At 36.4% G+C, this 22,521-nt stretch overlaps 1 protein-coding gene across 1 annotated transcript; it reads right to left on the reverse strand.

Moving 5' to 3' along the window:
• Window positions 1-570: 570 nt before the first annotated feature.
• On the reverse strand, window positions 571-21,830 carry ppm1j (protein phosphatase, Mg2+/Mn2+ dependent, 1J). Its single transcript, XM_084426403.1, has 10 exons — window positions 21,269-21,830; window positions 12,596-12,713; window positions 6,400-6,726; window positions 5,438-5,550; window positions 4,817-4,901; window positions 4,559-4,677; window positions 4,347-4,410; window positions 3,644-3,751; window positions 3,315-3,466; window positions 571-2,286 (listed from the first exon to the last, which is right to left on the reverse strand). Exons 1-10 carry the CDS (start codon window positions 21,523-21,525, stop codon window positions 2,139-2,141), a joined length of 1,491 nt encoding a protein of 496 aa, XP_084282529.1. The 5' UTR covers window positions 21,526-21,830; the 3' UTR covers window positions 571-2,138.
• Window positions 21,831-22,521: the final 691 nt, after the last annotated feature.

The following is a 22,521-nucleotide window of genomic DNA, read 5'->3' on the forward strand; positions in this document are numbered from 1 at the left end:
ACTTTCAAAAACATTATGTTTTTATACGTCTGAATTAGATGACAGTGGTCACTAGGTCACAGTGAATTTGCCAATTAAGGCATGTTCCTGGATCCACATATTTTGTTGACCTTGGAACAACATTCCTAAACGAAAATGTAATCCTAACTCTACCCCTAAACCTAACCCTACCCATAAATTATCCCTAAAATCAGAGGGTACTGATGGATGAATAACAAAGATGTAGAAGCACCTAACCGTGGTTGTATAAGCCTAAGATTGCCATAAACTGTAAACTTGTCCCAAATCTGATTGGTTGATTGGAATGTTGTTCCTGGATCAACAAAGATTTTGACCCAGGAACATGTTGTACTTGGTGAAATCATGTTCACTGTGGTCACTATCTGGAACAGCATGTTTTATAATCCTTATTATAGTCTTAATAAGTATCCGTAAATAGCTGCAATTGTCCTGCCACGGCAGGGTGCAGTGGTAGCACAAATAACAAGCACATCATAAACAATTAACACCAGTAACACTCATTTCTCATGCACAATAGAGCAAATTTATGTAGCACAAAAAACAACAGGGTCATTATAAAAAGGATAGATTTATTTAGAATTAGTCACATAATTTGCAAAGATAGCTCCTTTGACAATGAATCATCATTTGAAAGGCAGAAATCAATTTATATATGTACTATACTACACAGACACAACACTGACATCAAGTAAAGGAAATAAGGTACATTCAAGGTGTACAAAAAGACCAATGACTAAGTTCAGGTTTCTCAGTGTCAGGTTTGGATCTACATGGTTGTTTGATTTGCGATTCTTTACCGACACAGTTTCAGACCAAACTAGGTTTTATCTACAGCAAAATAAACAGGTCATTCAGCAGTTCAAGCAATCAGTTCATTTGGGTATAGAAAGCCTGGTGCATGATGTCAATGATGTTTTAGGTTATTTGTACATATTATTTGTACATGTACATATTTGTACCGATGTAGGGAAAATGAGCTTGGTTCAACTAGTTTTACAGAAGTGTGATTAATACTTGTTCCAGAATATAGACATTTGCATTGGGTCCATTTAAAACTATGCCTGACTGAACCCGAAACAGCTGAGATGAACAAAAAAACTAGGCATTCACAGGAAATGCCCACTGTTTTTTGTTGTTTGATTGCATCTTGCTATAGAAAACCTTAAAGCAATAGTTCACCCAAAAATGAAAATTCTGTTATTAATTTCTCACCCACATGTCGTTCCAAAGCCGTACGAGTTTCTTTCATCTTCGGAAAACAAATGATGATCTTTTTGAATGAAATCTGAGAGCTTTCTGTCCCTCCATTGACAGTTACGCAACTACCACTTTTGACGCTTTTCTGAAGAATGTTTATATGTGAATAAATGCCTGAATTAAATCTGTTCATCATAAAAAGCGATCAAGTCTCTTCAGAAAATTCTGGACTAAACTGCTCAATTCATATGGATTAGTTTTACGATCTCTTAATGAACTTTTTGAAGCGTCAAAGTGGTAGTTGCGTCAATGAACGAAACGAAAGTCTTACGGGTTTGGAACGACATGAGGGTGAGTAATTAATGACAGAATTTTCATTTTTGGGTGAACTATCCCTTTAAATTCAGTCAACAAAAACATTCTTTGGAGACAGAACAGTTAGGAAATATAATCAGCAGTTTAAATTACAGCTCAAATGGATTCTGCTACATATAAAGTGCTTCGTTTTTATTTCCCTTGCCATCAGGGCGTTGATGTTTAAGCAGTATTGGCTTATTCCTTTGCCACGCTGAGATTCAGATTCAAATGACCCACTGGTGTTAAAGAATACCCAAACATTATGAGCCCTCCAGTCCCGTACTGACTTGCGGAGGTTGCGTTTCGACAAATCAGAAAGGTGATGGAGAGCGAGAGGAATGGCACTTGATGACGTCACCTCACACCTGACATGGGCTTGACGATATTCATGGTACGACTCGGAGGAGGAGAAGGAGGACAAGGGAAAGTTGCATTTAACGTCTCTCGCATCCGAGCCATCTGACAGATTGAAAATGGATTTCTTGGTTTTCCTAGCCCTTTCTCTGGGATGGAGCCAAGGACGTGTCCTGCTGTGCTTGTCCAGTGAAGGTGGACCAACCTGGTCATGTTTCTAACTCTGCCCCGGCCAATGGAATGACAAACGAGGTGATGTCATCACCCGAGCCAAGTCTTTCATTGGGCAGCCGCCAACCTCGCTCCTTCAGGACTCCACGCGACCGCATCAGGAGGTCTTGTGCTGCAAGAGTGTACCTTTAAAAGCATAAAATGACAAACATGACATCATCATTTGAACATTAAAGTAAATAAAAAATGACCATAGAGGGCCTTAGTCATGACAAACTGTATACTGACATCTGCTGGTGTAACTACTACAACACACCTGATTCACACCTGATATACACTACCATTTAATGAGCAGCAAATCAGCATATGTGACCCTGGACCATAAAACCAGTCACGTGGAGCAATTTTATGAAATTTAGATTCATATATCACATTAAAGCTTAAGAAATAAGCTTTCAATTGATGTATGGTTTTTACGATAGGACAATATTTGCCCGAGATACAACTATTTGAATATCTGAAATCTAAGGGTGCAAAAAAAATCGGAACATTGAGAAAATCGCCTTTAAAGTTGTCCATTTATGTTCGCAATTATGCTTCATTCACTCACAAAAATAAATGTTTTATTTATTTACAGTAGGAAATTGACAAAATATCTTCATGGAACATGATCTTTACTTAATATCCTAATGATTTTTGGCACAAAAGAAAAATCGATCATTTTGACCCATACTATGTATTGTTGGCTATTGCCACAAATATACCCGTGCGACATGTGACTGGTTTTGTGATCCATGGTCTCCTATCAGAATGATTTCTGAAGGATCATGTGACACTGAAGACTGGAGTAATGATGCTGAAAATTCAGCTTTACATCATAAGAATAAATTACATTTGAAGTTATATTAAAATAGAAAACAGCTATTTTAAACTGTAATAATATTTCACAATATTACGGTTTTTACCATATTTTTGATCAAATAAATGCAGCCTCGGTGAGCATAAGAAACTTCTTTCAAAAGCATTAAAATCTTACTAACCTCAAACCTTTTGAACAGTGGTGTTAGTTGCATTTTATTATTTGCCTTTAGCGTTTCAATTTTGTGAATGTGTGAGAAAAATGTGTGCGCTTCATTTATTATGACGAAATGAAGTGATCTCCAGGAGCTCTACCTGTGATCAGGTCAGTTATGATGTAAAGGTAAAACGCTCACCTCATGGGATCATTGGGCTCACGGCCAGACAGGAAAGTTGATACTGCCTCCGCAACATCTCTATCAGTTGTAACGTCCCACAGTCCATCACTACCCATGACCAGGACATCATTAGGCCCATGTTTGTGCTCAGAGATGTTGTACACCTTGACCTAGATAAGAGCATGATATTATACTATTTTCATGCAGTTATGCTTCATATGCCGTATTTTTTAAATGTACACACAAAAAAAAAAAAACATTTCTTGGAGGGTGTCCTGTCCACTTAAATGAAGAAGAATAAATGGCTTTGCAAATATTTTCACATAAACACCCATTTATATACTCACTTCTGGGCAACAGGATAGGAAGGGTTTGATATGAATGTTGGAGTTGTACACTTTCAAGTCGTGATCCCCTAAACCACGCGTTACTCCAATAGTAGCCATGACTCGAGCCTACGGAGCACACACACACACACACACAGTTGGGTTTTCATGTTTTATGGGGGAATTTCATAGACATAATGATTTTTATACTGTGCAAACTGTATATTTAATCCCCTAACCCTAAATCTACCCATCACAGAAAACTGTATGATTTATAAGCTGTTTTCCTCAGAAAATGTCTGATATTGCCTTCCTTGTGGGTACATTTTATCCCCATAACGTAGGATATACCTGAACCACACACACACACACACACACACACACACACACACACACACACACACACACACACAGTTGGAAGTTTACGTGCCATTACAGCAAAAGGGTTATTTTATATACATACAAACTTTATCCAACAAGACATTATTCTGCCCTACATCTGGCAGAACATTATGGCAATTCCCATTTGCAACACCTCACTACTCCTGCTTTGTAATAAATAGCTGTGAAAACTGTGTGGAAAAAGCTTCAGACACCTTCATTAGATTATATGTTAGGTCTGTAACAGACTTTACTGTTGTGCAGCTTAAAATAAAATCCATTTACAGAACCTTTTCAAGTTAAATAAAAGTCAAATAGAAAATAAGCTGAATTATTCACTTACCTTTTTCCCCTCCCCATAAATCAACGGGAACTTGAGATCATCTTCTACAATTGTCTTATATGCCCTGAAACAATAACAGGTAATGGTTATGAATGCAATAAAGTAAAAGACTTGAATATATACACTCAGTATATATCAAAATATAGTTTGGTATAATAGCTGCTGCTATACTGTAATTAATCCTCATCCTCATATGTGTGAATCATAATTACCAGCCAGTCATTGTGTGGTCTCTGTAGAGCATCTTCTTGCCGAGTTCCTTGTGTTGGATGCGTCTGGGGAATTCAATATGTGTAAACTCGTTCCCAAGCAGCTCCGGTTTGAGGAAGCCCTAGACAAAAGCAACACAAACATGACGGAAGTGTTACAGAACTGAAGATCTAAAACGGTAATGGAGTATTCACGCAGGATAATGAACGAACAGGATTTACAATGGGAATTCTATTGGGACAATAACACAGGCGACTCACCAGGTACTGTAGCCGCTGTCTTTCACTTTCTGGTGTGAATTCAGTGGACATGGGGATGGCCTCATTGTTGTGGACAATTATGGCTCTGTGTGGAAATAATATTATTTTAGGTGATTGTGTTATGTATTATACAACCTACAGAAACACTGGATGGTAAATAGCAAGAAATATATGTATTATTTCTCATTTATTGCTAAAATCCCCAAGATGATCATGATGGGTAACTGTCACAGTAATTGAGTCATTTGGAAACATCCAAGGAATCATCTTTGAAAAATTAACATGGATTTTACTGTTTCTCCTTAGAGACAAATTTATGTAATCTTTTCATTTTAAGCAATAACAATTTCCTCCAACTTTCATTAAGCAAATATAATACAATGGCCTACTATAATAAAAAATACAAAAATGACATTACACTCGCTAAACTCTTATGAAATGAAAGTTCACAGCTTTAAAGTCAATGCATCTTTTCAAGATGTTTAAAACCAAATTATTTTGTATAATTAACTTTTTGATTGTGCATTTCCTTCTTTTATCTAAAGATAAAGACCATGTTCTGTTAGCCTGCTAATATAACATGCACATTTAATCACTGTATCTTTTTTAAAGGCATCTTACCTGCTGTCTCCTGCGTTTGCTACATAGAGTTTCCCCATCAAGTGAATTGCGATCAAGGCACAACAGCCACCAGAGATACTGTAAGATTCTTTCTCCTTCTCGATCAGGTCGTCCTGTTGAGTGGCACAACACAGACTCAGTGTTTTCTTCTGTTTTCAATGCATACATCCGCACAACATTCAGCAAAATCACATTCTGAAAATCGGAATTCTATGTATAATGCCCAGTGTTATTCGTGCCAGTAACACATGGATGTTAGATCTAACAACATGAATGCTGAAGTCTATCCTTTGCCGAAAAAATTAAAAAATAAATAATAATAATGCCATGCATGTCTTAAAGGGGATCTATTATGATTTTAGTCTTACAATTAATTTGGTGGTCTTCTAGAATAGGTTTTCAAGTTTGAATGTTCAAAAAGCACTTTATTTTTAAGCATTATGTTTTATTTCGTTTTGTTGTAAATTAATCACATAATGCTAAACTGTGCATACTGTAAAACACTGGGAGATCACAGGGTTGTCATTACCTGTACTGTATTAATAGAAAAACAGTTCTATTATTTTTTAATATAAAGTTTTTTTCCAATTATAATTTTATTCGTATTTTTGCGTCGTGACCACGGGTCGGAAACATTTATGACCAGTGCATTGTGATTGGTCAACTGCTTCGAGTGTGTTTCGGAAATGTCACAGCCCTTACCATAACCTCAAGTTTCAACACACTACTAACGCAACTCAACAAGGCAAATTTTGCAGTTCAAATTATATATAAATGTAACATTTGTTACATCTAAAAACATTTAAACATCATAAAATAAATTGTTTTAAATATTTGTCAAATTTGTAAAGTGATTTATTTATTTACATTGATAATTATTTTCTTTTTTAGTGGCTCGCCTAGTCCTCCAAAGGCACAAAAGACTAAAACCACAGGTCTATCTTATCTTTTCCAGTTCTCACCATCTGTTTGAAGGCGGTCTCTATGATGCCCATGACCAGGCTCTCCACACTGATGTCTTTCTCCATGTGGAACCGCGGCTCATCCGGGGGCCCGTCCTGGTCCTCTCCATCTAGGCAGGCCCCTTTCTTGGCCTCAGCCTGGAAGGGGCTCCCGTTCTTGGCCAGGCAGATAGGCGGAGGGCTGTTTTGATTTTCTAGAAGATGGGCGACATCGCAAAGCCGATCGCGGATGATGCGGTGGAGAACTTTGGACGCCATGAGAGCAGCACCAGAGCCAGCGTGTCCATCAAACACTCCCCAGAAGTGCATGGGAATGCCTGAGGTGTCCTGAAGGGATGAGGAAGAGGAGAGGGTGTGTGATTTCTGCATCATTAGTGGCATAAAACAGAATTGCAAAAACAGTTTCTTCTCTCCTACACTGTATGTCATTGTTCAAATAATTAGGTAGCTTCGCCCCAAACTTATGCAATTGGGCGAGCCACGTTGACCTGTTGAAACACAGATTGATAATATTTAATATATTATAACAAATATTGTTTAAAATACTGCCGCTTTACAATAAGGTTTCATTTGTTAACATTAGTTAATGCATTAACTAACACAAACTAACAATGAATATATTCTTATACGATTTATTAACCTTTGTTAATGTTGGTTAATAACAATATTCATGTTCATGTTAGTTCACAGTGACATACACATGTATTAATATTGAGATTAACATAAACTAAGATGCTGTACAAGTATTGTTCATTGTTAGTTCATGTCAACTAATGCAGTTAACAAATGTTAAGGAGTGAAACCTTTTTGTAAAGCAACCTAAATGTTTTACATTAAATATTTTATATAAATATGTATATATGTATATATATATATATATATATATATATAACTAAAATGATTAGTTAAAATAATTTATTTTATCAGAATAAATAAACAGCTACTTTTGAAAGTGTCAGTTAAGAAAGGTGCTCTTTATTTTAATGCTTTTTAATATGCTCCATTATGTTGCAGTATCAGCTTCTACCTGTAGGTTTAAACTGGATCATGCCAACTAGCTGAACCTTGACCTCTTAGTTCAAACAATTGGGGCAATGTTTTCAAATAGCCAAACTGTTCACATTTCAGGAACTTAACCTACCAGTGGCTTACTTAAAAATGTCTCTTCACATCATGCTGGAATAGGAGAGACTGTATTGTACATTGCAAAAAAAAAAAAAAAAAAAAATAAATAAATAAATAAATAATTTTATAATAAAAAAAAAATTATATATATATATATATATATATATATATATATTATACGCTTCCCCTTTAGTTATTGACTAGTGAAAAAAGTGGTTTAAAATCAATAATACTAGCAGATTAATCGGGTTTCTGGGACATAAGTCATTTACACAATAAAAAAAAAAAGGTTCTACAAAAACATCTGACTGTAGAATGCCACAATGGACCAATCAGTATCAAGTATTTCAGAGAGTCACATAAGATGGCACAATAACATGCAAAGCCTTTTTAAAACCACAGGGGGGCATCTCGACACTTTCCACAGCTTTTCTAGAAATACTGTCCTATCTCAATTTCCTGTCATTACCTGTTGACAAGATTACACCCGCTCAATCATGTCAGATCAGCTGGGAAAGCCTGTGTCTGGCAGCAGCAAATGTTTATGGCTGGATTTCTGTTTCTAAAGAGCAAGAGGTCCACGTCAAGTGAATACGTGTTCTTGGTATCTTTTTATCTGCCTGTTTGTCTGACTCTTGCAGACAGAAAACACAGCAGATGATAGGATGATGTAATTGATTTAGAGGAGTTGAAAAAGGGTATTAAGTGGGGGAGGGCAAAGTCACGTGATTTAAGCAGAGGCGAAAGAGAGACAGAAGTCACTGTCGTGGTTAATAACCTCTCTTGAGTAAATACTGCAATACCAGTCCATTTCTGACTGTTTGAAACCACCTACGCAAAAGAAATAATAAGAGAAAATAATTGTTTCTCGTAAACATCAATTCGTTTAAATAGGGAGCAAATTGAGGTAAATAATGTCCTAGCAACCATATAGCAACATAAAAAATAAATAAAATAAAAAAAAGATATAAAAAAACTGGATAGAAATGCCCTGGAAACCCATTATACACTAGCAACCATATAGTAATTATCTGGCAACTGTCCACAACTCCTTCCCTTAATCAAATTAACTTGAACTATATTTATTTTTTCCAAGTACTTAAAAAAAAAAAAAAGTGTATACTTAATGTAGTAAGTATACTAATATCAATGTACTAGTAGTCTACTTGTAAGTGTACTATTTCAATACTTCTTAGGACTAAATTGGCTCACTTTTAGTGTATAAATGTATACTTTAAGTGTGATGCTGTGCCCGAAATTGCATACTCTCTTGAGTAGGTCCTTATTTTGAATAACTAATTACGCCACACCTGCTAAAAAAAAGTATGTTCTATATATAGTATAGAGTCTGTTTAGTATGTACTTACTCTTTTATGAATACTGTGAATTCGGACATACTTCTTTTGTCACATACTGTTTTTCGGCTGCTATATAGCAGGGAAGAGTAGTAAACTTTGAGTATACAACTAGTTTACAACTACGTTTTTCATTTGTACTGCAACTATACTACAAATTAACTTATAGGTATACTGATAGTTTATGCTTAAATACTTGTAGCACACTTTTTTTGTTTATGAAAGTATGAAAGTAACATCATACATAAAGTGCAAAAAAATATATATATATATAAATAGTAAACTATAAGTATTATGTTCTTATTTATTCATTTTTGTACTTATACCTTTAACTGTACCTTAACTATTTCCTCACCAGCATAAAAAAAAAAAAACATTCTCATCCAGCGGATAACACTTAATTATGCTTTTGAATATATCTCAATCAAAAGACTGAGTACAAGTATAGGCCAAATATACTTAGACTTTTCTGTCAGTACAAGTCAAGTGTTATTTTAAGTATATTTCTGAGATGTATATACAGTATATTTCTGAGAAGTACATAAAAAGTAGACTGAAAGTATACTTTCTTGTTTTTAGGTTTAAAAATGTATACTACTAGCACACTTGAATAAACTTTTTTTTGTGAGGGTTGGAAAACATAGCAACTTGCTAAAAACACTTGAACTGCATAGAAATGCCATTGCAACTACCCATTACACCCTTGCAAACATACAGCAACATGCTAAAAAAAATACTTTAACAAGTGCATAGCAACGCCCTGGCAACCAAACACATTTATTTCGATTATTCCTAGAATTGTGGTGGCCAGTTTTACATTTTCTCCAGATGTTAAATGTAAATCTAGTTCTGAATCTGTACGCTTTACTGTCATCAATACAGATCAACTATTGTCTCATTTGTTTCTATTTTTTATTTCTTCTGTGCAATTTTAGGAGAAACATGAGATACTTGAAAATAAGTGAGAATGGCAAAAAGAGAGGAATGTAACAGAGGGATCAAGAGAGAAATACGTCAGTCTGCACAAAACCAAAGCCTCCCTTGAAGAGATGTCACAACCCTTCTTATTGTCAATGCAATATTATCTAAGGAGCCGTTTTAATCAATCAGACTTGAACAGCTTTTCACTTTGGATTATGTGTCATTTTGAGGTAAGACGGAGGGGGCATAAGGGTCGACTGCAGAGGAGGATCAGAGAGATCAGACTTATGCCCGCATACAAACACAAACGCACACTTTGAAGGTCATAAGTCCAGGATAGGTGAAAACACTGCCTGGACCACATCACATGATCAAAACTCTCACACAGAAAAAAAAAAAAAAAGAAAAGAAAGAAGTTTCACTTCAATATGTTCACAAAGACAAAAAGGCCTTTTGAAAGTGAGCTTGTATTGGAAACTTCAGCTTTATAAATATATCATTCTAGACAAGCAGTCATGCAATGAGGCTGTTCTATAACTGAGCTTTACATAATCTGTAAAATTGATTTAGCTGATGTTTATTGGTGGATTTAAAGGGGACTTATTATGCAAAATTCACTTTTACATGGTGTTTGAACATAAATGTGTGTCGGCAGTGTGTGTACAGTACATAACCACCCTATAATGGTAAAGATCCACCCACTCCTTTTTTTAATCCCCATAAATCATAAGCATTGTCTCAGAATAAGCCGTCTGCAGTTTCTATGTCACATTGCACAGGCCCCGCCCACGACTGCTGATAGACTCTGCCATATTAGCATAGACCCGCCCTGAGGTGCGCCATACACAGTGCGCCATCTTTATCTCCTCGCCAGAGCATTTAACAGCAGCATTCAACTAAGAAATGTATTCTTATTAAAGCTACTTAGGTTATTCAATCAAGAGCATTGAGTGATTTTCTGTTTTTCTATTGTTGTTTGATTCATATTAACAGCATATAGCAGTAGGTACTGTATATTACGCTGCTTTCACTTTAATACTCAGATCTAATATACACATACAATTTCTTTACTTGCTGTTTAGGTTTACAGACATAACCGACTGTCAATGAGAACTTTGTGTGCTTTTGACATAACCTTGTGTGTATTTGACAGTCTAAGTGCAATAAGAGTGAAAGAGAACTTAGTTTATACTCACGGGACGTGCCGTCTGACATCCCGCTTTATGTGCGCACAGAAACCATTTCTCAGAAGTTTAGACTGATATGGCTTTAAAACGCATGCAGATAATAAACATTCATGATGATAAAGAACTGCATTGTCACGTGAGCGTGACCGCGATAGAGATGATAATCAAAACCAAACAGATCTTTTGGTTTTTGGCAGAGTGTCGGAGTCACGAGCTGTGCCTTTCTGGAAGGCAGGATGTGCAGCAGCAGCTCATTTGCATTTAAAGATATATGCACGAAAACAGCATTTTTCTCCTTCCATTAAAAATGGGCATTTACAACATGCTATAATCAATTATCTGTGGGGTATTTTGAGCTGAAACTTCACAGACACATTCTGGGGACACCTGAGACTTATATTCAAGCTCCTCTAAATGAGGCACCAACAGACTTTTTTTTTATTTTCAGGAGGAGATTGGAGATTGTCCATAACTGTTTATTTCACACAGTAAACTTTGTACTAACCATTTCTGCGGGAGTGAGGGCAGGACCTTAATATTGGCTTCACTTCACGCTCACTACTGCGCAGACTCAAGTCCCGCGTTCACTACTGCGCAGAATCAGGTCCCAAATCAGCACTAAGAATAATCAGCACAATCAGAATAAGATGTCAGCGCCATATTAGGACTTTGGCGGCTTCACTTTTCACCAATGGAAGAGAGTGAAGGGGCGTCGTCCATCTTTTTTCCAGTCTATGCTTACATTACATCTTGTAAAAGATCCGGTCGATGCGCGTGTTTATGTCACTGCACGAATATACAGAGTTTCCCGCTGTTTGCGCATTCTCACACCATAGCTTTTTTCTTTGTTTTAGAAAGCAGACTTAATATCCATTTCGGGTCCTAATTAGGAGACAAGCACATTAAGCTTTGTGCCGTGCTGCTTTAGGGTACATTTACGCCACAACGATGTTCTAAAATTTTTTTTCTTTGCGTTGTTTGCATACATGCATACAGACGACGTTGTCAAAATGATCCCCGTTCACAGATCCATGAAAACAACTAAAAACACTATTTTCCTGAGAGAAACACTACACACATATAGACTGAACACGTGCCCATGACGTCACCGTTTTCACAAATTCACGCTTTTGTAGTTTACACAGAGACGATAATGGTATCGTTTTCAAAACCTTGCACTTTGAATCCTGTTTTCAAAAGTTAGCGTTTTCAGGCCCCCAAAACACCGTAGTCCTGTACATGAACGCAACAGATGCCAGAGCTCAATGTGATCGCCAGGGTCAGCGAGCTGAGCGTCCCTCAGCAAGCTAAATCTTTCATAATCTTACCTGAGACCAGTTTTGTCCAGTTCAATTGATCCACAACAACTGCATTGCAAAAGTAGATCAGGGATCTTTTTTATATAGCAGTATTGATACCAAGAATTGAAGCGCACTGGAGACTCACCTCACTACTGATTTGAATAGAGTTTGGCATTAGAATGTATCTTGCAGTATTCAAATGCAATTTTTTTATCCAAACAAAAAAAAATGATGACAGTGACACAGCCACAAAACTGTTTAGCTGCATCCTGTTGTTATCAGGATGTTGTGTCATAGACCAACTTACCCCACCGTCCTCCAGTAACATGGAGCTGCGCTGATGCTTGCTACTTATCTTCTTGACATACATCAGCTCACAGGAAGCCTGGTCTTCATTCAGCATGCTCTTCCCAGCATTTATCACCCTGAGAGAGAGACAAAATCATTGGTGTCATTTATTTATTTTCCTAAATTAAAAAAAGAATATATGTGTGTGTGTGTACAAATAGGAAAACACCTATTATACAGCTAAATATCATTTCTAGTATGATGGCAGTCTAACATGAAGAGAAACAAAGCCATTATTTCCCAAATCTGGATTATAAAAAGCCATACTCTTCCTAATCTGCTGAGAGCAGTAAGATGCTTCAGAGAGGCCACAGTCATGACCCAGCAGATCTGATGAGATATTTATATAAATGTTAGGGGGGTTCTCTTCAAAAGTCTGTGACCCTTATTCAATATTTCTTCTACAAATCCCTATGCATAAAAAAAAAAAAAAAGATTATTTAAGACCAGATTTAACATCAGAAACTGTCTCTGTTTTATTTATAATTATGTACATTTATCTGTCAAATCATACTCTCTCTATATATATTTATATACCCATTTTAAGAGACAAAAATGGTAGCAAAGATGCATTTCAACCAACTTTCTTTATGCATACTTAAAATTGGGATGTTGGAAACATACTACTTCAAAAGAGGGGTGATGAACTGAGAAATCAAATTTTCCTTGAGCTTTTGACATATAAGAGGTCATCATACTATAAGAATATCCTGTACGTTTCAGAACTAAAAACTGCCTTGTTAGTCCAATAAAAGCTTTTATTGACACCAGGCAAAGCGAACGACAGGTTTTTCAAAGTGGGGATCAATGACGTCAAAGGGTATCAAACACCGCCTCCGCAGAAGAAGATCAACGCCTACTTCAACACTGCCTGTTTAGCCCCGCCCACCGATTCACGCTTTACAAGAAACTCATTATAATATGCAATAATTACTGTTATCCAATCATAACTGTTATCCAATCATAGCAGTGGCCGTTTACTTCCAAGTCTTCAATGCGGCACGCCCATAAAAACCGAACGTTTCAGGAGCTAGGCTCAAAACCAGGGTAGAAAATAGCCTATTCATTTTGATGTTTTTGAATGTAAAAACCAAGCGAACGTCATAAGTTGACCTCAGACAACATTATAAATCTTTTTAAAAAGCCAGTTCATGACCCCTTTAAACAATATACCCATAATAATAAAAGCATAATAGTAACACACGTATATTTTTTTTCTTTATGCTGCGGTTTTCGTTTAGAATCAGCTGACAAAGCCCCACTGTAGCTACTCTCAAAAGAGGAAGTGTCTCATTGAATCAAGTTCCTTCTTCTGAAGTTACAATTTCTTTACTTCTGCCACATTAGGTTTCAACATAATGTGATTTCTTTAAATGAAAGTAACACACATTAAATGGAAAATTGTGCTTTTTAAGAGAAGCACAACCATTGTGTGTGCAAAGGAAAAAGAAAGCAGAACTAACTTCATGATCTGTGGAAAATACAGAGTAGAGCAATGAGCTAAAGCCACAAAACAACCCTTTATAAGCAAGGCTTACCACCAGTGTTAAAGTGGTAACTAGCATTTCCTGTCTCAGGTGACTGGTTAACTGGCAATGGTTTTCTTTTTTGAGCAGAAGAGTCATGCTGTCATTTTATTTATACATTTTATATAATTTTATAATCAAAGGTTTGGCTGATTAGCATGAGCCAGTTTTCCCCTGCTGGTGGAATCCCAGAACTACACCATTCTGTAGGAAAAAAACGTTTCTCTTTATTGACCGTGTATTAAAAAAAAAAAAACATGTTCCAAGAAACATAAAATATTTCATTTATAAGCTGTTTTGCCAGTGAATATTTTATAATTTTACTGAGTGATTAATCACATGGCATTTAAAAAACTGACGCTGGTATGGTGTGCGCTAGATTAGTAAACTTTCACATCATTGATCTGAAAATCTGAGAAGAGTTTTATTAATGCAGGGCTTCAGGCTAGACTATATAAACATAATGTCTTCATTTGAAGACACACTGAGTTTAAAACATACACTGGCATAAAATATCCTTCCTCAAGCAATAACCTTCAATAGCCTTTTAAAAAAATATTTGCATATATAAATGTGTATAGCTGTATCCTATCATTGCTGTGAGCTCAGAAGAGAGTTTCAATACTGTATATCTCGAAAAACCTGATGAGCAATTCTTCACCTCCACCCACTGTGCTTAATAATAGAGAATAAATTGGCACTTTTTATGGTACTGTTTATCTTGAATTGTGCCTCCTGTCTTAGTTGTCAAGTAGATTAAGAAATATGAAAAGCAAAGAAATAAATGAGTATCCTATTTGACTGATTAATATTGTTTGCACCGACCCATCCTTCAAAATCCAAACAGAAATGTGCCACACAACCTGTTTAGGTCAAATTGAAATGACAATGAGATTCTTAATGCAAAAGTGCATTTTTTTAATTGACTAGGTTTAACGTACAAATTAGGCAAAGTGCAGTGTCAGCATGCTAATTAAAGCAGTCACCCAAGATATCGAAGCTGAAACATGACTAGTTTATCAAGAGAAAATCTAGATGAACTAGTCGAACTCACTAACAGACAAGCTGGTTGTTGGGCGACTAAAAAATGACTAGTGTCGACCTATCCCTACAGAGAACCAATGATTACAGTTCACTTGCACTCATAAGTGTATTGACAGGAATTCACCTATTGTGGCGTGGGAGAATGCTGGATCTGTCTGACTTTGCCAGCTTGGCAGCACCATGTTCATAGAAAGCCAATCTCCATGAGCCACAGTGGATGACTCAGTGATATCTTGTAGAGAATGAGTGTGTGTTGGGGAATCTGAAGAGTCTATTGCTGCCATTAATCTACAGCCAACAATGTGTCTTTAAGAGGCCGTCAGAGTTTTAAAGTCAAAATGAAACAGAAGTTATGATCATCTTTTCTTTCTTATTGTCATGCATATCTAAGTAAAACGGTGTCTTGTACAAGAACAAATGTAGGGCGGGACTTGATTTTGACCATGAGGAATTAATTGGATGGTTTTGGTTTGCTATTGGTCGATCTTATGTGAGTGACAGGTTGCCCCGCCCTCACGCCAATAAACACGTCATCAGAGAAGAGAAGAGATGCAAATGAGAGGGTAAGTTCTTTTGATTAAAGGTCATTGAGGGCACATGAATAATGGTAATGATGTGCATGGATAAATTAGTCATTAATGACAGAATCTTTATTTTTACAAGAACTGTCCCTTAACCCCTTCCCCATCACCCCCAATTTTGGCAAGTGCTGCATACATGAAATGCCCAAAATAAAAAGGTTACTGCTCATAAGTAATTCTGAATAGAAACATAACACACATACATTTAGAAAGCCAACACTTGAGAGTTTATAGTTCAAGACTCAAAATTAACCAGACTGTTATTAATATTGAGACATATAAGCTCAAACATATTTTGAACTAAAATAATCTGGGATCACCAGTGATCCCTGACAGGTAAGGGACTGTGTTTCAAGAACTAATCTGACCAATTAGAAGTTAGCTGCAATCATTCATATTTTTCGGATTCAAATGTAACTGATCTGTTATGACCCGTCTTAAAGCCTAAAGTCTTTTTTTTTAATGCAACCAGCCACAGCAGAAAAGGAAACATTCTGAAGAATTGTGCTGGCCGCTTCTTCCATGCAATTTCAATAAAACTTCAAAAGCACTATAAATGTATTCTAAAATATTCTCGTGTGCTGTAGTCGTCTGAGGCCTTACTGGGAGGGAACCTTATTTTGACTATTTTGCATCTAAAGAATCGGTAGTTCCAGTTTACAAAACCTATTTGAATGATTCATTTAACTGATATGGCTCCATGATTCAATGATATGGTTAACAACTCACTGCAGGAAAAGATTATTATTGAAGATTAACTTCAATTTTGGTGTATTTGGTCTGTCTTCAGAACATGTCACACACGACATACGGAACACCTCCATGATACTTGTATGGTGCTTTTGCATCCTCCTCACAGCTTGAAAGCGTTAGTCTTCAATTACCTGTAATTGCACGGAAAACAGCAACTATAAAATCTTCTCTTTTTGTGTTTTTCTAGTAGCACATTTTACTCAATACATCATGTTAGAAGTAAAATGGATTGTGAAGACTGTTTCATGTTGACTTGTTGAAAATGAAGGACTATAAAAACGTTTACCTGTTTGTTAGCCCGTGTATGTGAGCACATGCTAAAGCTAACAGCTAAAAAGGATTTTTCTTTCCACGCTTAAGAGAATATGCTCAGTTTCAAATTCTGTCATCACGCAGCCCCAGACAAAGTTCTTCTCTTGTACTGTAGTTAATAATAGATGAAATAGCCAGAGGCTAACTGGGCATATTTCAGTATCAGTGCCTGTTTTCTCTCCAACTCTTCTTCACACTGGGCTCTCTATAGGTCTGAGTCACAGAAATATGAAAAATTTTCCAAAACCACCTAACATTATAATCATTAATTTGATGGCATGACTCAAGACTGCATCATCTCACTGGCTTTGATCTTGGGCCACTTAGTGCAAGTATGGTCTTGATCTTCAGTCAACAGATCACGCATGATGAAAGTCAGGATTCCCATCCCTTTTTACCAATACATTTCCATGACTTTTCTATTTGCTTGTAAATAATGTATTTTTACTAGAAATGTTTCATTAAAAAAAAAGTCCTTTATCACCCATCACTAACATCCTTCGCCTGTACCAATGTGTGATATTACTGCAACATTTTTGTTTATATATATTTATTTTTTCTGTTTTGTTTATATTTAATTCATGATTATTTAAAATGTTATAATAAATATTAATACAATCTAAAATGTATAATAAATCTAAGAATTTTTGATCAAATAAATTATAAAATCTCATAAGATTACCATTTATTTTACAGCAAACATAGGTAAAGAGTGGATAGGTAACATTCACAATTACTTATTACCTTGATGTTTTTAATTCCACCAACTGTGAAAGTCATAAGTCCTATATTACGAGGACCTATATTACGAGGAATTTCCCCTGGAAATTACGACTTTAATTTTACGACTTTAAAAAATGTAAATTCTCACCCACACCATTTACTCATCCATATGCTAAACAGAAGATATTTGAAGAATCTGGGTAACCAAACAGTTAATGGTAGCCATTGACTTCCACTGTATTTTTTTCCCTCCATACAATGGAAGTCAATGGCCACTGTCAACTGTTTGTTTACCCACATTCTTTAAAATATCTACTTATCATTTTTGGGTGAACTATCCCTTTAAATATACCATCATTCTGACATGACTTGAATGCACCAATATGATGTCCTAATGCATCAATGGAGCTCAGGACAATGTTCCCAGGTGTCTCCCAAGACAGCAGCCCTGAAGCTGAGCATTAACTAGAGAAATTCCTTTATGTTCTTATTCATTTCCATGACTCTTTTAGGCCTGAAAATCAGGTAGCTGCAGGTTTTTAAAGCTGCATGTTGTCTCAGATGCACAGGTAGCGAGAATACCCAACTCATACCAGTACTCACTGTCCTCTGGTAAAGATGCATTCAATGACTACTATAGGATATCCATTAGTAAAGCTATACGTGTAGCCAGTGGTGGAAATGGGCAAAATTCACTGGGCGGACTCTATTTTGAAAAAAAAATAAAAAATAAATAGAGGTCATCTGGCTTTAGATGACCTTTCAGATGTTTAAAACCCTTTATAATCAATAATAACTAAATTACATAAATTATTTATTTTATGTTTCATTTTACCCCCTGGGGTCGGCTATTGCAAATAATAAAAACAAAACGTTGTGTTTTTCATAAATGTATCCCTAAATACCCATATTTTTTCAAAATGATAACTGCAAATCCACCTTTCACTGCCTGGAATTCAGAATTGCAGTGATCCATTTGCGTAGCTTTCACCATTCTGTAAAAAATATACTTCAGATTTGTTGTTAAATCTAATTGTGCAGTCAATCGTAAAGCTCTTTCCCTTTTTATGTGTTTTTCAAACAAATGCTGCCACTCAGTCTTTTATGGGGATTTATGGTATTTTTATTATGCATTTGCCAAAACAAAAACTTTTATGATCAAAGACTAGTTTTACCTACAACCACTATATGGCTCCAGAGGATTACTCAATGTGTTTTATCTCTTTTAGATTTAAGTTTAGACATTTCTAAAATCATTATTATATCAATACAATTTTGTTTTTGATGTAGCTGATTTATCTTTTTTAACAAATTATGTAAGAGAGAGCAGCTTCACCATTCTTTCTTCAAAAAGAAATTTTTTTTAATATATTCTAATTTTGTCAAGAATTATAAAAATTCGGCAATAAGCTCATCATTGTGCTAAAATAGTCTAAATGTTTAGTTTTAAAAACAAATTTAAAATGCTGGTTATGTCTATTGTGATGTTTCTGCGCAAGTTCAGCAGACAGTGGTTCGGGTTTGTTCCGATCAGAGCTCGTGAGTGGAGAGCGCATTTCTGAATATTCGCTCCGCTCGCTCATTCCGCAGGGTCGCTCGCTCAACACAGAATGGCCTGAGCCTGGCTCGAAAATTTGCGGAATATGGGCTGCCTCCGACTAAAAAAAAATTTCTAGTCAAGTTTTTCATAAAGCCATTCGTGGACAAATCGTATTTTTTTAATTACTTAAATAGGCTATATAGCCTACACAGGATAATGAGCGTCACAAAGAACCGGTAAAAGTAATGATTATGAATGTGTCTAAATTAGCAAGGAGACATTTAATTGTTTATTAATAAACTGGTGTTTTCTGTGTTGCTGCAAAGATGAAGTTGACGATGCGGACTCGCCATGAACGCCAGAGAGAAATGCACACTTTCATATGGATTTCATAATCAGAGAGTAGCCTATTTCTTTTGGTTTTGAATATTTTCGTTTAAAAGTAGACATTTCAAGCTTTCTATAATAGATAGCCTATATTTCTAAAATCTGTGAGGCACAAGCTGAGTTTCGGCGCCCTCCATTCACGTGAAATGCAAGTGATCGTGCCGGCATCTTATTACATTGTCTGCTATATAGGCTAATTGTTTCTTATTTATTAAATAAAGGTAGCCTAATTGTTTGATAAAACATTGATCAAAATTAAGATACAATTTATACAAAACGAAAATCTTTTAAAAAGAGTCTTTCTACAAAAAAACAAAACAAAAAAAAACTCTTATCCATGTCATCTTTCTCGCGACCAGTGCCGTTGATAGGAGGGCGCCAGCGCCTCTGCCTCGCGAGTGGATGATAGCCATGAAGACGCCTAGCAATGGTATACCTTTAGTGGTAGCATACCTTTAGTTAAGTTATACCTCAAGAGTCTTCGTAGCGCACTAAGAGACAACGCCAGGTATGATGCGATGCGTAATTGAGATTCCAAAGCGCTCTTCTTTGGTCAGAACCATGGAGAGCGATCGTGGATCGGTCCGTCCTATGCACCGAAACTTTTTACAATGCAACAAAATATTCAAAGAGCATCAAGCTATTAAAATCTATATTATGTAGGCTACTCACAGATAATATAACAGTATATTAGTCAGTAATTTTTCTTAGGTTAAACGTTTTTAATTTAACGTTTTTAAATTAAGGCCTACCACAATTGGTTTGACCCATCCAAAACTGGAATCCTGGCGCCGTGCCTGTTTTGTGCATCTCACGCATGTATTTCTGGATTAGCCTACAGTGTGCGTTTCTGGATCTGTCACTTTTTTTTTTTTTTTACTCGATACGTGTAACGCAAATTCGATTTCGAAATCCGAAAAGCTCTTTTCGAACAAAACAACCGGTTAATTTTAAGATGGCCATTTTTTATTATTTTAGACCGGATCATTTCAGCTAAATAGGCTACAGCTTACCCATACGAAAGTTTCTGTTATGACATCTGTTAAAGTAACGGTTTCTATTCAGATTTTCGAACAATATTACAGTTCATCATCCAATATTATTTATTTACCTCAAGCGGTCTGTTGTGAAGTTCTGTGAGTAGTAAGAAAGACGCGCACTGATAGAGAAGCATTTCCATTGGCTGCAGTCTGCAGGCATTGGCCAATAACAAAAGACGACATAGCGCAGGCAATTTTACAGAATGTCATTGATAAATATCAATATCCCTCTAAGTTTTTATTATCATGTGCTACGTTTATGTAGCTATTATATTGTAGATAAAATATAGTAATCGTTACAATGTCCACAAAAAAAAAATTATAATAATAATAATAATATAACCATTTTTTTTTTCAACTGGAACGCCGTCCCCCCTCAAAATTCACTCCCCCCACTCCGTCCCCCCGCGTCCCCCCCCATTTCCAGCCCTGCGTGTAGCCTATAACCTGACATATGCAGCATTTTTCATATTAAAATGCAATGATAATTCATGTGAACTGTAAGCTGCGTCATCATCAGAGCAGTTACGACACATTTCAGTGCAAACATTCCAACATTCCAGCTGACTCTAGAGCGCTTAGAGGATGATGATGATGATGATGAGCCATTGCCCTTGGTTAGGCGTGACATATAACCTTCCTCAGTAATGACGTCACTTCAACCGTATCATTTTAAAACAACAATTCATAGTATGCGCATCTTAGACATACAAAAACACGACTCACTCCGCGTATCCCGTTCGCCACTGCAGCCTGCTGTCTCTCTTGAGCGTGATGACCGGTCTGGACGCGTGTTCGGTGGAGTACTGCAGCAGCTCCGGGGTCAGGTCCAGAAACTCGGGGCGGCTGTAGGGGAAGCGCGGCGGGAGCCCGTCCGTGCCGCCGTTCTGCGCGGATCCGTGCTGTTGCTGCTGATGGTGGTGGCCGTGCGGGATAATTCCGCCCACCAGAGAGGACATGGCATTTTTAACTTTGCTTATCATCGCAATGAAATATGTGACATCGGCGGCGCGCGAGGAACGGTGATCTTATCGATATAATAACACTATACGATCCAAGCGGCAAAAACGAAGTAGTTCAGTCGCGATGCAGGAAGCGATTGACCCCATGTGACGATTTGACAGAGAATGTTTTCCTCGTCGAAAAAAACCCTCTCCCTGCAGAGTGTGTATCATCACCCGAGAGAGGCTTATATCCGCCTATGGCACGGAAGATGTAAGCGCTGCCTATACTATAGCACTCTCAGCCGACCAGCCTGTGAATGTACACTAGTACACACCGTCCGAATTAGACAATGACTACCGAGGGGCCGAGTATTATAAAGGAATTTCGCCTTTTTAATTATTTTTTATAATAATAATATTAATATTAATAAAAAATAAAAATAAAAAAAAAGTAAAATGTACATTTAAAGGTAATTTCAGGACGCAATCTGCCGAGGTTCATCTGGCGAAACGAAAATTGTCATTATTAGCACAGTATAAATAAAATATTTAAAATGTTAATTTAACAAACAGTTTATTATTATGATTAGAATTAATTTATTATTATTAGATAGTATATATATATGATATGCAAGTGATAACGGCATTAGGCTACTTAAAGGGATAGTTCACCCAAAACTCTTTTCATTTACTCACCCTCATGTTGTTCCAAACCTTCATGAGTGTCTTTCTTTCTTCAGTTGAACACAAAGATATATATATTTTAAAGAATGTTGGTAACTAAGCAGACAGTTGGCGGTAGCCATTGACTTCCATAGTATTTATTTTTTTCCTGCTATAGAAGTCAACGGTAGCCATTCGTCAACTGTTTGATTACCAACATTCTTCAAAATGTTTTTTTTTTTGTGTGTGTGTGTGTGTGTTCAACAGAAGAAAGAAACTCATACAGGTTTGGAACAACTTAAGAGCAAGTGATGACAAAAATTTCATTTTTGAGTGAACTATCCCTTTAAATAGACCTTATTCACAGAAGCG

The sequence above is a fragment of the Rutilus rutilus genome (assembly GCF_951802725.1).
Source record: "Rutilus rutilus genome assembly, chromosome: 12".
Taxonomy (NCBI): domain Eukaryota; kingdom Metazoa; phylum Chordata; class Actinopteri; order Cypriniformes; family Leuciscidae; genus Rutilus; species Rutilus rutilus.

Bases quoted from the DNA above. Each gene is read 5' to 3' on its own strand.
- ppm1j (XM_084426403.1), bottom strand. From the start codon at position 21,525: ATGATAAGCAAAGTTAAAAATGCCATGTCCTCTCTGGTGGGCGGAATT. The intron at 12,714-21,268 runs GTGAGTCGTGTT...TCTCTCTCTCAG, and splicing joins TGGCGAACGGGATACGCGGA to GGTGATAAATGCTGGGAAGA. The intron at 3,467-3,643 runs GTGAGTATATAA...GCTCTTATCTAG, and splicing joins TCCTATCCTGTTGCCCAGAA to GTCAAGGTGTACAACATCTC.